Source organism: Pelobates fuscus, chromosome 1 (assembly GCF_036172605.1).
Source record: "Pelobates fuscus isolate aPelFus1 chromosome 1, aPelFus1.pri, whole genome shotgun sequence".
NCBI lineage: Eukaryota > Metazoa > Chordata > Amphibia > Anura > Pelobatidae > Pelobates > Pelobates fuscus.
In genome coordinates, this window is record NC_086317.1 from 161,935,158 (window position 1) to 161,952,884 (window position 17,727).

Below are 17,727 nucleotides of genomic sequence, written 5' to 3' on the forward strand. Positions count from 1 at the left end.
GTCCTAAACCACACAGTGCCTATTCATTAAGCCAATTCATAGGCTCTTTTATTGTGAGTATTTGACCTAATTATAGTGTCTTATATCAACATATACAATTTTGCACTATTATACTTTTTTTGTTGAGATACTGGAAAGCACAATCTACACAAGAAGAAGGGAGAGGTCACCTACAGAGGCCCACAAAGCCTTGATTCCCAGAGCAAGGCTCTAGCTCTGGAACATGTGAGTGTTCTATTGATTTTATTCACTCTATATATTTTGTGGTATGGCACTATTGTGTTACTTCTTGTTTTAAAGGTACACATAAAATCAGATTTGCACACACTACACAAGCAAAGCAAAAGTTAAGTGTACACAAAAAATATATATTTTTTGCCATTATAAGCACTCCACTGTTTATATGGTTTTGAGCACGTTGTTATATTTTGCTTGAATTTTGTGGGAGAGTTACACAGCAGTGTGGTAGCAACTACATTATCACACAAAGAGCTACATATAATATTATATATGTATGCATGTTTTCATACTTGTGCTTTTATAGATTGTATAGAATTGTTATTACTATATAGTACTGCAGAATATGTTGGCACTACATAAATGCTAATAATATAAATAATAATAATGTTTTTTATTTTCAATCCATTTTCTCCCAATTATTCTCTATTCTTGTTGGCTAGTGTTACACAAGAGGGGTATTACTAATGATATCAGGAGAAGAAAGTGAAATATAAATAGTTGTAACTCTAACTGAAAAGCAACTCTGGGGGGGGGGTACATGGGTATGACGTCATCACAAGGCGTTCATGATGTCAATGGCTTGTCTGCCTGGTTGTGCTGACAGTACCAACTGGTGGAATCACGTGATGAGCGAGGTATCAGCAGGCTCAGCCTTTCCATTGGTGTTGAACTAGAAGGAGATAGAGCGATTGTGCAGGAGATTTGTGTGATGTCAGTTTATGGCACATCCTACTAAGGAGGCGTATGAGAAAAAGGACACTGAACGGAGAGAGTGAGAGCTAGACAGACAGTGAGCTAGAGAGAGCCTGGGGTATGGATCCACTTAGATGCTGTATTATTTACCCCTGAGTGATGCATGAATGCTGTGCAGTCGTTATATACTCCAGCTGACTTCAGCTAACAGACACCCCTGCTCCCAGGAAAGGGTCTGGCCACCTTCTGTACACACACACTCAGGACTCTGTGAGTATAATCCCTGCAAGCTGCACGCCTGTATTAACCCTTTCTAACCCTGCCTTAAAGCTGCAGTAATGTAACACCCACTAAGCTTGCAAGACATGTATTATGCAACAGTCTATTTCATCTGACTGCACTGTAACACACTCTTACCCTGGAACGTGTACTGCATATAAGTCGTTTACCCTGCACTCTGAACTATGGAATGTCTTCTGTATCTCCAAACTTCTATATGGAATGCCGTGTGTATTTTCAAACTATACGTTGGAATGCCTTCTCTCCCGGCAGACTCCTGCATGGAATGCCTTCTGTACTCTGTAGAATGCATCATATGTCTCTACAAGCTGTATTGCATATTAACTCTTCAATTGTTCAAACTGTACACTAACGATATGGGACACATAACCCTTCAAGCTGCATTCAATTAAACCATGTAAGCCTGCAAGCTTTACTGTATATATAGCACCCTAGTTCAACAGGCTGTAATGCAGTTATTGGATTTCATATTAGCTAATCCAACTCTGTACTATATGTAACACCCTATAATAATGCTATATCTAACTATATAATATGTATCATATACCATGCCTCACTCACCAAACTTTTCTCTAAGAAGAATTCTGTGATCCCTCAAGTTGTACTGTAAACTCGTGATGTACCTTTAAGAAAACTTCTATTTGTAGAAGCTATGTGAAAAGGCACAGGGATGCATGTGCCTCCGGGTAGTTGAATGTGTTTATCTGTCCTGCTGTAGGAGCCGGTTTTGTTATGGTGGTTTACCATACACAGTAAAAGGGAGGGTTCTTGGCTAACTGTGTTGGTTACAAGCAACAATAACAGAAACTATTCTTTAAAGGAAACTTAATTTTAAAGGAACACTCTAACATTAGAAATAAATGTAAATATATGTGTTTTTAAAATTAAATGTTCCTTTTTTACTATGAGTCATACGATGGAAGTTACAAGTTAAGCTAATGCTCCAAAGGTCACAACCGCTACAGTGCACTGTAGTGGTTATGGTTCCAGAAGTGTCCTGCCCCCCCTCAACTCCCATCGTAAGTAGTAAAACTGTTTTAGAATGTTAAAAAAAAAACTCGCTAACAACTTAAAATTACTATAAGAAAACAATGGGAAGGACAAACAAAGCTGTATTTGTATGAGATAAAATGTTATAAAATACTATTTATTTTTCTCTCTGTTTAGGTTACTTTTGGTCACCTAAATGACGCTGTGTGTCACTTTACCCCACTCCCTCTAGAATGTAATCTCACTAGAAGGGCCCTCAACCCCTCTGTTCCTGTGTGTCCAATTTGTCTGGTTACAACTACATGTTTGTTCGTCCACCCACTGTAAAGCGCTGCGGAATTTGTTGGTGCTATATAAATAATATTTGAAGGTGTTTTCCACTTTTCTGCTTCTTGTTTTATCACTTTGGGTGTTAGTGTGGTTCACCTGGAACCCCTTCAAATTTGGCAGATTTATTATTCATAATTAGCTGGTATACTACTGTTTTCTTTCGCTATATAAATAATAACATAATAATGAGGACTTCCAGTGTCACCGGAATCCCCATAGGAAAGCATTGAATAATGCTTTCCTATGTGGAAATCCTAATGCCCGCGCGGCCATTTCTGCGCATGCACATTAGGTCTCCCCCAGCTCCTTCTGTTGACAGGGTAGGAGCATGGGTGAAGCCTGACCCAGCGCTGAGGGACATCGGTGCTGGATTCAGGTAAGTGACTGAAGGGGTTTTAACTAGGGATGCACTGAAATTTCTGCTGAAAATGGGACTATCCCATTTCGGCCGAAAAAGGTTAAAATCTGCCGACAATTACACACCCCTTTCCCCCATGTGCGGCACAGCGAACCGCAGTACCGCGTGCGGGGAAAGGGGTGGGGGGGTGTAATTAGCCCAAGGCAAACTAGGCATTTGCCTTGGGTGGCACTAACCAGGGGGCGGTAAAAAATGCCGCCCCCAAACGCCCACTCCGGCTTACCTGGTGTTCCCCCTCTCCCTGGGGTCCAGTGGGGCTGCTGGGAGGCGTTCGGCTGTGTTTCATACAGAGGCGGCGAGGGAGCTGTGACCTCCCTGCTTTGCTACCTTGCGCGCCATTTGCTGATGCCGCGGAAGCTGGAATATGACGTCATAGGAGGCAGGGCCAGTGTCGGAAGACCCATGCAGCGCAGGATATAAGGTATGTTTTCTTACCTTTTAAGGGGGGCAAGCCACCTAAATGGTGGTTCTAACACTATAGAGTCCGGAATACATCTTTGTTCCGTTATATAGTGTTCCTTTAAGTCAAGGACTAAAGATTGACGAATGTACAGATGTCCGATTAACGGATTTGACTGGAAAGAGAGAAGGAATGCAACCCAGATTCATCTCAAACAACAAGTCTTGAGTCGAGTCGAGTCCTTCATGCTTGCAACTCTGCAACACGTGTTTAACTTACAAACCGAGAGGATGGATATACAATACCTGATGCGAGGGTCCGAGAGAATGTCACCCTATCACAGGTGCTGCTCAACTGCAATAGAACCTTACAGGGGTGTCCATTATTTCCTATATTATTTGCCCTTTGACTGAAACCGCTGTTGTGTGCAAACTGCCGCAGTTATATATAAAATATTTAATAATTTAATATTAAACGTTTCCAATTTGTCCAGACTGCGCATAAATTAGCTGCATACGCAGATGAAATTTTCTTTTTTGTAGACCAGCCTCCAAGCGATAGCTTATGTGTGGAGGGGGTGTCATCTGAGTTTGAAATATAATATGTTATGTAACCATAAGCTGAAATCAGTCTTGCCCTGCTTCACTTTCCTTCGTACTGCCATGCCACACTCTTTCTACTCAACTGTTGCTACCTAAGGTGCGGAGAAATAGATGCAGCTGAGGCAATGATCACTTTATTGGAAAAGCATACTTTCCTATGGTATCCTTGGTTGTTTTTTTTTTGTTTAGTTGCCAAGATGGCAAAGAGGGCCTACAACACTCATAGTTGGTTTAACCACAAATGAAAGACCTTGTGAAAGATATTGAATGTTAAGATCTTCTAACGGATATACAGATACCAGCTGGGTTTTTGAGTTAGGAGTTTGTGTTATCTCTTCCCAGTCACTTCTCCTACACTCTTACTGTTCCCTACTTTGCAGTACTACTTCGTAACTCTAGATGTCCACAGGGAAGGTATTCACATGACCTACCATGATGCTTAGGCTGTATTGCATGTTGAGTTTATCAGGGTATCAGAGGGAAATCACCCACTAAGCATTACTATTTAAATATTAAGTAATGCAGCAATACGGTCTTTTTCATTTTTTCCTTAACTCAGTATTGCTGAACCACTTAGGTTTACTTATTGTAGCATGGGCAGGTCTCACCCCACCCATTATATCTTCGTGTATAAACTTATGCTTAAGAACATTGTCATAACATGCTATTTCACCCTCTGCACGAGAGTCTTCTGTCATTTTCATTGTTTGAATACAAAGAATGTGTGATTCACTTGTTATTTTTTGTTTAGTTTTTTTCCCCTATTCTTTCATCAACCCTGTAATAATTCTGAATAATTCTTTAAATAAAAAACACATTTGCTGATGTCCTCAAGGCCCCCTAGCAGAGAGTCACAATCAAGCGAGAAGTTATGTGTGAAGCATTAAATAGTCACTGCAACCACAATAGAGTGTTTCTAGCAAACACTGTTTTTTTTATTAAAGTAAGTAACCCTTTCTATCCTTGTACCCTTTCCAAAGAAGTAAAAAGAAAAAAGCTAAAACACGCCTTTCTTCTCATCACCTAAATTCTTCATCCCGATTCTCCTGTGCTGTTATTCACACTCGCTAAAATGGAAGAATGTCAGGGAGTGCGGTCTAAAGGGAAGGAAGGACAAGGTCGGCAAGGAAGGGGGTTGGGGGGCTGTGCAGCCATTTTATATCAGTCACCAGCATGTTCTGCATGCTGGCATTTTTGCACAGAATTCACATTAGCCAGTCTGTTTTCCATGTTCTGGGCTAGCTAATGATGTCCCAGTTATGCTGCCAGAAGTTACACCACTGTCAGCAGAGGGGTTAAACTCTGTATGTGCAGTGTGTTAAAGAGAAATGCTGCAAATAAAGACATCAGACAAATCCCTGAAGCGGTCAATCCTTTAATGGGAAACTATAGTGCCAAGAAAATAAAGTTCCTTATAGTGCCCACCACTATAGTGCCAAGGAAAGAAAGCTCCCTATAGTGCCCACCTCATCCCCCTCCGCGCTCTGCATAAGCAGTTAAAAAACCCATCTGTCACTTACCTAGGTCCAGCGCCATAGTCCCTCCGCCTCCACTCCTCCAACGTCAACCAGCGGTTAAAGTTGTCTGTGTACTGGGTCAGTGCACCCAGACCACGTCAATTAGCTGAAGTTGTCTGGGTGCCTCTAGTGTCCGTTTAAACTTGTAAAGAGAGGGGGACCTACCACCTCAGAAAAGATTACTCTAACCAAAAGCAGAATTTTATGAAACACTCGTTTATGGTTGGAGCAACCCAAGGGAGAGTAAAATGAAACACTTGTTTTTGAACCATGCAGCAAAAGCACTTATTTGTTTATTTTTGTATCTATACTGTAATTGTTTGTATTAATGACCATGTGTGCCTTGACACAATCGTTCCTATTCAGATCCATATAACATTTATTTTATTGGCATAATGGTATATTTATATATATATATATATATATATATATATATATATATATATATATATACATATATTTACACCGTATCTCACAAAAGTGAGTACACCCCTCACATTTTTGTAAATATTTTAATATATCTTTTCATGTGACAACACTGAAGAAATGACACTTTTCTACAATGTAAAGTAGTAAGTGTACAGCCTGTATAACAGTGTAAATTTGCTGTCCCCTCAACATAGCTCAACACACACATTAATGTCTAAACCGTTGGCAACAAAAGTGAGTGCACCCCTAAGCGGAAATGTCCAAATTGGACCCACAGTGTCAATATTTTGTGTGGCCACCATTTTTTTCAGCACTGCCTTAACTCTCATGGGCATGGAGTTCACAAGAGCTTCACAGGTTGCCACTGAAGTCCTCTTCCACTCCTCCATGATGACATCACGGAGCTGGTGGATGTTAGAGACCTTGTGCTCCCCACAGATGCCCCACACATGCTTGGCCAGTCCATCACCTTTACTTTCAGCTTTTTTAGCAAGGCAGTGGTCGTCTTGGAGGTGTGTTTGGGGTCGTTATCATGTTGGAATACTGCCCTGCGGCCCAGTCTCCAAAGGTAGGGGATCATGCTCTGCTTCAGTATGTCACAGTACATGTTGGAATTCATGGTTCCCTCAATGAACTGTAGCTCCCCAGTGCCGGCAGCACTCATGCAAGCCCAGACCATGACACTCTGACCACTATGCTTGACTGTAGGCAAGACACACTTGTCTTTGTACTCCTCACCTGGTTGCCGCCACACACGCTTGACACCATCTGAACCAAATAAGTGTATCTTGGACTCATCGGACCACAGGACATGGTTCCAGTATTCCATGTTATTAGTCTGCTTGCCTTCAGCAAACTGTTTGCAGGCTTTCTTGTGCATCATCTTTAGAAGAGGCTTCCTTCTGGGACGACAGCCACACAGACCAATTTGATGCAGTGTGCAGTGTATGGTCTGAGCACTGACAGGCTGAACCCTACCCCTTCAACCTCTGCAGCAATGCTGGCAGCACACAACTTTCTATTTTTCAAAGACAACCTCTGGATATGACGCTGAGCATGTGCACTCAACTTCCATGGACGACCATGGCGAGGCCTGTTCTGAGTGGAACCTGTCCCGTGAAACTGCTGTATGGTCTTGCCCACCGTGCTGCAGCTCAGTTTCAGGGTCTTGACAATCTTCTTATAGCCTAGGCCATCTTTGTGTAGAGCAACAGTCCTTTTTTTCAGATCCTCAGAGAGTTCTTTGCCATGAGGTGACATGTTGAACTTCCAGTGACCAGTATGAGAGAGTGTGAAAGCGATAACACCAAATTTAACACACCTGCTCCCCATTCACACCTGACAGCTTGTAACACTAACAAGTCACATGACACCGGGGAGGGAAAATGGCTAATTGGGCCAAATTTGGACAGTTCCACTTAGGGGTGTACTCACTTTTGTTGCCAACGGTTTAGAAATTAATGGCTGTGTGTTGTTATTTTGAGGGGACAGAAAATTTACACTGCTATACAGGCTGTACATGTACTACTTTACATTGTAGCAGAGTGTCGTTTCTTCAGTGTTGTCACATGAAAAGATATAATAAAATATTTGCAAAAATTTGAGAGGTGTATTCACTTTTGTGAGATACTGTGTATGTATATATATATATATTTATATATATCTTAAAATGCCATGTCCTGTGATACAATCCAGACTCTAAATTGGCACTAGGGATACATTTTTACTCCCCAGGGCTCAATTTTACCTGCTAATGGCTAGTGGTAATATGGCGATATGGCAGACAAGTTGGAAAGACGATCAACTTCTGCTATTTGAGCCTAAATTATTAAGTCACAGTCAACTCTATATATGCATGGTTATTATTCACACAGGATTGTCGGAATATGACCAGAGGACTTTACATTTCAAGCCATTAAAGTTGAATTGGAATAATTTTTCAACTCAATATTTGCTATTCTGAATCCATTTTCTTAGTCAATTCCCAATTTAGTAAATAGTTTTTTATTGTTTTTTATTTTTTATAATGAAGATAATCGATCCCATTGACATGTGAGGCTGTACAAGACTGATTTCCACAATTCTCAGGAAGCAAATAGCTATAGTTCCTAACATCTGGAGGTGATTCACTCTCTAGAAATGCATACTGAAAAGAAAAGATTTAGTTTTTTTGTAGTTGAACTGTTTAGGTGTGGCCTGGTGAACCTGTGCCAAACACATTGGTAGTAAGTCAGAGAAACATATTAAAATGTGTCTGTGTAGTTTAAGTAATGGCAGAGTTTACACTATGTAGAATATCAGATATCCATGTAGTGTCTCGAGTTCCTTGGTAATATTTACTGCTTTATTCACTAAACAGTAATATGTCAATTGATAACGTGGTGGGTTGCAAAGTGTAGGCCAAACCAAAATGATTTGATACTCCCTGAAAAAAACAATTACAGGTTGGTAAGATTATCCCCATAAATACTTTTTTTTATAGCACATTAACTTACAGTATCTCTTTCAGACCTTCATGAGTTCCAAGAATGAAGTGGAGTTGAAAATTAACATTATTGGACCATTGGGGTAAGCACATGTATGAAACTGTAAAATTTGTGGTATTCTAAAATAATCTCTGAAAATGTCAATATTTATATTAAGCATTAGTTTTTCTACAATTACAGTTATTTATATAGTGCCAACATATTCCGGAGCTCTGTACAATCGATAAATAAGACAATCATTTAAAGGAACAATTTAGCTCGCTGAAATGCTTTGTGTGTGAGGAGTGTGCACTCTTTTTAAAAATCTTATCAGATTTCAACAGAAATTGGCACTTTTATAAATTAAAGTTTTACTATAACTCTTTGTTAAACAATATATTTATCAAGTTCATAATCCCCTGTGAGCACTAAACCAATTGTCCACCTCCCTTTTTGCCATAAAATTGTTTTTTATTTACGTGAATTCCATTGGAAAGCGAATCTCCCAGCTCTGCTTTCAACGCCTCTTTGTTAAGTCAGGGCAGCCATAGAGATAGCTGTGATTGGACCAGTTTGCCGACTCAGAGCGCATGAACTCAATGTGAGCCTGGGAGGGAGGGAGTGTGAGTGAGGAGGGAGGAAGAATTTTTCCTGTTTCTTTAACGTTGGCAGTGAGCACACAGTGGATGGGAGGGAGGGATAAGAGAGCAATCTTCCCCTTGCAAGCCGGCAAGGGACACGATTATCATGCCTGTCGCCAGTATGCACAGAATTGACATTTGGTAGCCCAGGACAGTGTTTTGGGCTGCCTAAATCACGTGTGCCGGGGCTGTCATTAACTTCTGGTACATACATACAGATAACTCAATACTGCATATACCTGCTTCTACCACCATTACCACTTAATAACAGCAAAGTGATCATGGTGGATGGAGTAACCCTTTAACATTGTTACACCCCCTTCCTTTCAAGTTGACAACTGGTCCTGGGCCTGTTACTTCCTGATTTGATTAGCTCAGTGGAGATGCCTCAAGAGGCAGGCATTTGCCTAGAGCACCTGCCTTGCAAAGACTTCTAATTGAGTTACTTTGGGGAGTCTGTGACTGGTCAGCCACAGAAAGTCTGGGCGAGAGAAGAAGGGGAGGGTTTGCAAAGGCAGCAGGCAAGAGATCTATAGCTTTTGCAAGCTGTTTTTAGATGAAACCCCAATTAAACAATGCATACTTAAAAGCATGAATGTTTTAATTTGGGGTATATCTACTAGGCAGTGTTATTTATTAATTATTCCCTTCAGGCTTTTTGCAGTAAACATTGTCTAGTCTGAGAAAATGGAATGTTTACATTACAGCCTAGAGATAACTCCAGTGGCCATTCCTTAGATGGCTACTAGAGGTGTTTTCTGTGGCAGTGCTGAACAGTGTGCAGCACAGCCATTCAGTGTATCCACCCTCTGCATGGAGACACTGAACTTTCCTCATAGAGATGCATTGATTCAATGCATCTTTATGAAGAGATGCTGATTGGCCAGGGCTGTGTTTGGCTTGTGCTTGCTCTGCCCCTAATCTGCCTCTTTGACAGTCTTAGCCAATACATCCCTTCCCCTGGCTTTTTATCAACACTTCTAATGATGTCGACCAAGCAGGCAGATCAGGGGCAGAGCCAGCAGAAGCAGACTGGAGGGCAATTGGGGGCAGGGGGCTAGATGTTGTTTTTAATACTAACATGTTTGTGTTCCTTAAATTTCAATTATTTTTGTCTACTAAAGCATGGCTGCGTTTCCCAAAATCAATTCTAGAAAAGGAGTTGAATGTTCTAGAGCAACACGTGAAATCTGATTCCGAGGGGTGAAATGTCTCTGATAATATCTTTTAACAGGTTTTGAAATCTGTTAAAGGTTCATCCCTTCATTTTCTGTTTTCTAGGCATTCTTCTACCTGTTAATGGGTCTAATACACAATTAAAATCACCCATTATTAAAACTATCCCTTGTTTGATGTGATCAACTCTTTCTAATACTTTTGAAATTAATTTTAGTGGGGATTTATTTGGTGCACAGAGATCTACAAATGTAAATGTTTTATTATTTATTTTGCAGACTAGAATAATATCGTCCCTCTTGGTCCAGTTCTTGATATTTGATATTTAATGAGAACCCACACAGGGATAGGCAACCTTCGGCACTCCAGATGTTGTGGACTACATCCCGCGATGTTGTGCTCTTACACCGATAATGCTGACAAAACATCATGGGAGGTGTAGTCCAAAACATCTGGAGTACCGAAGGTTGCCTATGCCTGCACTAGATAATATAAAGGCAACACCTCTGTCCTTTTACTCTCAAGAGCTGTGTTTATGAGTATTGGGAATTTTTTAGTATTTAATCGTACATTATCTGACTTTTTGCAATGTGTTTTGTTGCAGTGCGCAAATTTGAGCTTGACTTTTCCACAAAAAGTCCAAGAGTAGAGACCTTTTATACAGTGAATTGATCGTGCAGGGTATTCAGTGACACTAGCTAATTTTCTCAATTCCAAATGGCACTCAGACTTCTCTCTTTCTCCAATCCCCTCCAGAAATGTAACATACCTACAATACAGAATGTAACTAATTACTAATTTTTGTGTACAATCTCAAAACATAATTCTACTATGGCAAAAAGTTCCAGCCATACAATATAGCGAGTTAAAATCCCCATTACTCCGGTTCAGGTTGCCACATGTTGGTGACCTGAGGATAGTCATTCGGGAATGATCCCCAAAAGAGAAGTATACTAATAAACCAATGGCCATTAGGATGGGAATAAACACACATATATTATGCATTATTACACTGATTGACAACATTTTAAATTGATTTCCTTCTTTTCTTTTTTTCTTTTAACGCCAAGTCTACAAATTTTTGTGTAGATTTTACTTATGTGATTTTCTTATTTTACAGACCCCATTAAAACAATTCACATTATCCATAAGGGTGCTCAGAGTTTCTATTAAATCTTTTAAGTTTCTAACTTTATAGTGTACAATATACTTATATAACTAACAAATAATATTAAGATTTCTAATTATCTTCCTTTTATTTCAACATTAACAGAACAGGGAAGACATCCCTCTTAAATCAATATGTGCACAAATGTTTTAAGAATGATTACCAGAACACTCTTGGTGCCCAACTTATTTCTAAGACCATCAAGCTGGACAAAACCTGCATGAAGTTACAGGTGAGATTACAGCATGCCAGGCAATACCTTTCATTTTACAGAACATGCTCAAAGTTTGCTTTTGGCACGGAGAATGAAATAGATTGCAGTGTTGACTAAGGAAGTTTTAAGATGAAGGGGGGGTGGGAGCTTTAGTTGCCACCCCGGGAATGTGATACTGCCGTCTATTTTTATGAACCCCTCTTTACCAGATCACCTGTTCTGCCTGCTTACCCCATGCCTCCCAACTGTCTTGATTCTGGGACAGTCCGATTTTTGAGTCCTCTCCCGCTGTCCCACCCTTGTTCCCTGGTGTGCCGCTGTGTTCAAGGCACTATGACCCTGCAGAGAGCACTAAACAGTTCTCCCTGCAGGGTCTGCCCTCAGTAGGCTTGCTATATCAGAACTTGACAAATTTGCTTGGAATCTAGGAGCCAGCTAAAAAAGTTAGGGGCTAGTTTTTTTTTTAAATAACTGGTTTCATTTTCATCAACAAAAATGCAATTCTTAAATGGACACTATAGTCACTAGAATCATTATTAACCTTCCTAGTCATTTTGCTTTGCTTCCTCGCACGCTTTTTAGTGATGTGGGGCCGGTTGACGTCACATACCAGATACCTGTATCACTGCAGGGCGTGTGAGGGAGCAGAGCAAGAAGGGCGGAAAGATTACTGCTCCCTTGCACGGCCACCTCCACGCTTCCTTGGCGGCCGGCTGGCCAACTGCCTCAGCTGAACAAACGGACAAATCCTATGCACCATGTCAAAATTCCTAGTCACTATTGTGACCTGGCACCTGGAATTTGTCGAGCACTGGCATGTTGAGCCCTTTCAGCCTGTCGTGTATTCACACCAGGCTGACCTGCTAGTAAAGGAGGTGGCAAACCTGCCTCCCCTCCCACCGGCGTCCCAATTCTATAGATGCCGAAGTTGGGAGGTGTGGCTTTGCCCTCTGTACTCCATCCCTGTCCCAATGAGGACACGTACCATAACCTCTAATTCTGATATGCTCAGCTGCCTGGAGTAAGTTTATGATTCTCCACCAAATATCCTAAACACATATTACTTATAAGGTAGTGGTAGAAAGGAATTGGAAGTAGCGCCTTGATTTGACCTCAAAGAACAGGACAGAAGGTGAATAATATAGTATATATTTATATAGTACAGCTGGAGTATAAAAGAGAAAAGAGATGCACTTACAAGAAATGGAGCTAAATAGCTCCTATGGGATGCGTTTAATGTAATCCGCGTTTAACAATATATAGTGTGTCTTTGTAGATGGCCCAGTAATATGAAACGGAATACAAAGATGGAGACTAAATAGGGCAGTAGTTTGTAATACTTTTGCATTATAAAATAGGTAGATAGATATATACTCACATTTATTGAAGCCTAGTGTATAACTCCTTTAGACAACGTGGAGTGATATGATATGCACTCTAAGGATGCGTTTTTGGTCCAGTGCTTTCTCCGTGGTATATGTAAAAAACAACTATATATGTATACTGTATGTGAGGTAAATGAAAATTCACTTACTAGCTTTGGAGCAAAGTAAAGTTTTGCTCACTACATAAGGTTCTGGTGGTACACTCCCCACAGTGGATGATGAAGTCCAGGAAATTCGTGGAGTCCCAAAATCATACAGGATGGTCAAGGATAGTTAGAATAAAATATCTATATTTATTGGGTACAATAAAACAATAAAGTGATAAAACAAAGTATTTAAAAATAACACTGACACGTTTATGCCATTCAAGGGCATCCCATAAGAGTTATTCAGCTCCATTTTCTTTTCTTTTCTTTTTTTTTTTTCTTCAGTTTTTTTATTTTTGTTGTGCAGGTGAGTAAAGAGCAACATTAAATGCCACCACAGCGTACATGGATATATACAGGCTAAACAGTGGCATAGGAAATTGCACATGTTTTGATTTATATTTGATAAACATGCTCGACGTAATTGACAGGTCTCAGTAGTGGGTAGATTAGTATTCAAGGTTAGGGAGACAAGCATTCGGTTATGTATAAGTTTGGTACAAAATATAGCGGTTTTATGAAGCATGGTTAAACAACAACAGCGTGAAGCAGGAGGTAAGATAGGAAACTTGAAGTGTGGACCAGACACATTATCTGACCTCACATGAGAAAATACATACTAATAGAATTCAAGTTAGAGCATATGGCTATAACTAGTAATAAGCAGATTGAATGCCCTAGAAGGTCCTCTCTAATTGCTACCCAGAAAGGAGGAGAAAGGGATATTGAACTTGTAAAATGCAAGCAGAGTAGCCTAAGTAGTCTGTGTCCAGACGGACAGCTTATGGTGCTAGACCCCATCATCAGCCTATGCCTTGTATGTGCACCACACAGTCCAGCAGCATGGCTCGTTACTTCAGGCCTCCGGGCACAGGAGTTGTTAGGAAGAGCAGTTCCGCCTGTCGGGTCGAAATTTCCAGGGGTCTTGCAAACCGTTGGTGAGGTCCAGCATTAAGTCCCAGCAATACTTTTCTTTGTTTATCCTTGTGCTGGGGTGGTTTTGAGGTCTGTCGCGCCTTCCCAGCGAGAACCCCCTCCGGGTGTGAGCTTCAGGCTTTTTCTTTGCCATGTGTGGGCGCCTCTTAGGTAAATGGTTGCTTGTCTGCGGTATGGCATGTTGAAGTGCTCGGATTTCCAGCTTGAGCCAAAAGGCATTGAGGACAGCCTCCAACCTGGTCTGTAGTGCAGAGTGGAGATCCAGAGGGCTGCGAAGACACGTGGTGTCCGCCATGACAGGAGATTCTCTGGGTCTGCTGTTGTCCCGCTTGGCTCCGCCATCATCTCTCTCAAAGTGGGAGTAGTCCTCCTGGAGTGGACCTTGATGATCACCCCCGACGGTCCAAGGGGGGTAACGGGGCACTTGCCTCACGGGAGCCGTTGCCGAGTAGCTCCAAGATCGTCCGCCTCTCCCGCCTGGTGCACACAAGGCTGCATGCCTTCACTAGTGTAGCAGTTGGGCTTCCAACGAGTCACTGACCAACAGCAGGGTCAGGAGTCGATGTAGACTCGGTTGCTGCCTTGATTGAGCTGTAAGGGGCTGTATGTTGCGTTAATTGTCAAGCTTGTGGAGGAGCCCCAGAGAAACACGACTCTCCGCTATGACTGTCAGGCACCACTCCAGCTCAATTTTCTTTAAGTGCATCTATTTTATACAATAGTTGTACTATGTACTTTTATTATTATTATTGCGATTTATATAGTGCCAACAGATTCCGTAGCGCTTTACAATATTATTAGAGGGGGGATTTGACTATAAATAGGACAATTACAAGAAAACTTACAGAAACGAAGGGTTGAAGAGGGCCCTGCTCTAACGAGCTTACAGTCTATATACTTCACTGTATTATCCATCTTCTGTCTTCCTGCTTTTTGTTGCTTACATGACTTCAGATAACATCGAGGCTCTACTCCAAACTCCTTCCTACTACCACCTCATACTTATACATAATGATAAGCAGCACAAGAAAGACCGTTGCTGTTTTGTGGTATGAAAAATCACATGTTGTAGGTAGAAAATCAAGTAATTAACCAATGATAACTCTTGCGACACATAAATACTGCAGGGCATTGAAGGATAAGGGTAGTATTCATGTGCTACCCGTCATTATGAAGGAGTGGTGTGTGTTCTGGAAAACATAAAGGACATGACTGATTGCCTCATCTATGTTCAATCATTACTACTGCTAGAGTATCAGGCTGCCTTTTAGTTCATTTCTAATGCTCTTTCCATTAATCTGTAAAACATTGAAAAGCAAAAGCAATCTTTTGTCAGTAGCAGTTAATTTTCATGACACTATGACAGTGCAATTCATGGGCTGGTTCCCAATTTTTAGCCACAGGTCTGCTGAGCCACAGACCACGCATACACGTGACCTCAACTCTGCAGAGACAGCAAAGAGAGAGATGTCTGTAAAAGAGAGAGGTCTGGTTCATGCATTGCCCCCGTAAAAAAAAGAGATAATATGGGTCTTTGTGAAATTGATAATGATTTTCAGAATTAAAACAGCTTTGTTACCTACTCAGATCTTTGCCTTTTTTGCAAAGTTTGCCAGTGTTGACTGCTCTGCTTGGAGTAGGTATACAGAGGAAGTTTATCTGAAGCTATCCCTCAGGGCTGACGCCATATTCTTCAGCAGGATCCTCTTCAACTCCTGGCACTTAAGGTGCTGAGGTCACGCCAGTGGTGTATCCTGGTTTTGTGCTGCCCTAGGCAGGACAAAACTCAGGCGCCCCTTTCCCCCCCCCCCCCCCCGCGCCACCCCCACCCAACCCCGCCGTCCCGCCTTCTAAATACACACACACACACACATTCACTGACAGATACGCATACATTAGCTAACAGACACACACACTCACAGGCAAACACACTCACACTAACAGACACACACACAGTCAGACACACACACACACACAGTCAGAAACACACACAGTCAGACACACACACAGTCAGAAACACACACAGTCAGACACACACACAGTCAGACACACACACAGTCAGACATAAACCCACACACACAGTCACTCACACACAGTCAGACACACACACACACTCACTAACAGACACACACAGTCAGAGACACACACACACAGTCAGAGACACACACACACAATCAGATACACACACACAGTCAGACACACACACAGTCAGACACACACACAGTCAGACACACACACAGTCAGATACACACATTAACAGACACACACACATTAACAGACACACACACATTAACAGACACACACACATTAACAGACACACACACATTAACAGACACACACACATTAACAGTCAGACACACACACACACAGTCAGACACACAGTCAGACACACACACACACACACAGTCAGACACCCACCCACACACACACCCACACACACACACACACACAGTCACATACACACAGTCAGACAAACACACACAAAGCCATTTGGGCATACAGGAGTGATACACCCATAAAGGCAGCCCTGTGCCAAAATGTCAGCAAGTACTCTTGGCATGAGAAGTTTGATAAGCCCAAACTTGTCGGCTTGTTTGGGCTCCGGCGAACAGGGGGTCTGCATCTGGATTACGCTTTTTCACTTAGTCACATGTAAATAAGCCAAAACTAGAATTTATCAAAACAATGAGATCTCAACACTCAACTCTTAGATCTCAGACTTATATGCTAGACATTTTTTTAATATATATTTATATGTATCAGTTTTTTTTCCTAATATATCTATTTTACTATATTCCTCCACTTTTCTTCATTAATTTGACAAGTATGTACCTCGTTGCTATATGCAATCTGTATATGTATAATTTCAAGGTCTCTAAGACAAGAATGAAGTGTTATATATATATATATCTTGTTAGTTATTACACCACCACCACAACGCTGTACCCTGAGAACACTGATGGCTCTAACAAGAATGATTAATGTAATTTAATTTTCCACTTGTTTATACAATATTATGCAATCTGCATCTCTCTTATACTCCCCCCCCCCCCCCCCCCCCCCCCCCCCCCATATGGCCCTACATACTGATATAATATGATGTGGCCCTATATACGGATATAATACCATTTAGCCCTATATACAGATATAATAAAATGTGGCCCTATATACGGACACAGTCACATACACACAGTCAGACAAACACACACACAATCAGACACACACACACACACATTAACATATATATATATTTTTTTCATTTAACCTACCCCCCCAGCCTCCTTACCTTTGGGAATGCTGGGGGGCGGTCTCTTCCTCCCTGGTGGTCCAGTGGCGGGTAGGCGGCTGGCGAGGGAGCTCTTCCTCTGAGCTCTCTGCTCAGCTCCCTCGCGCGCCGCAGAGTGAGGCTGGGAGCCGGAAGATGATGTCATATTCCGGCTCCCAGCCTCACTCTGCGGCGCGCGAGGGAGCTGAGCGGAGAGCTCAAAGGAAGAGCTCCCTCGCCAGCCACCTGCCGACCCGCCCGCCCAGCCCATCAGCCCGACCGGCAGCTCAGTTAGCCGCAAGGCTAACATGGCATTTGCCCTGGGCATTTGGGGGCGGCGTTTTTTGCCGCCCCCTGGAAAATGCCGCCCAAGGCAAATGCCTTGTTTGCCTTGCGGCTAATACGCCCCTGG

General features: G+C 41.8%; 1 protein-coding gene across 1 annotated transcript in view; it reads left to right on the forward strand.

Annotated features, from left to right (window-relative positions):
• Window positions 1–990: 990 nt before the first annotated feature.
• Window positions 991–17,727, forward strand: part of RAB7B (RAB7B, member RAS oncogene family) — a 38,038-nt gene continuing 21,301 nt past the window's right edge. Inside the window, exons 1-3 of the mRNA XM_063444354.1 lie at window positions 991–1,203; window positions 8,429–8,487; window positions 11,475–11,601. Of these exons, the coding sequence (XP_063300424.1) occupies window positions 8,435–8,487; window positions 11,475–11,601 (180 nt within the window). The 5' untranslated portion in view covers window positions 991–1,203; window positions 8,429–8,434. The remainder of the gene's footprint in view (window positions 1,204–8,428; window positions 8,488–11,474; window positions 11,602–17,727) is intronic.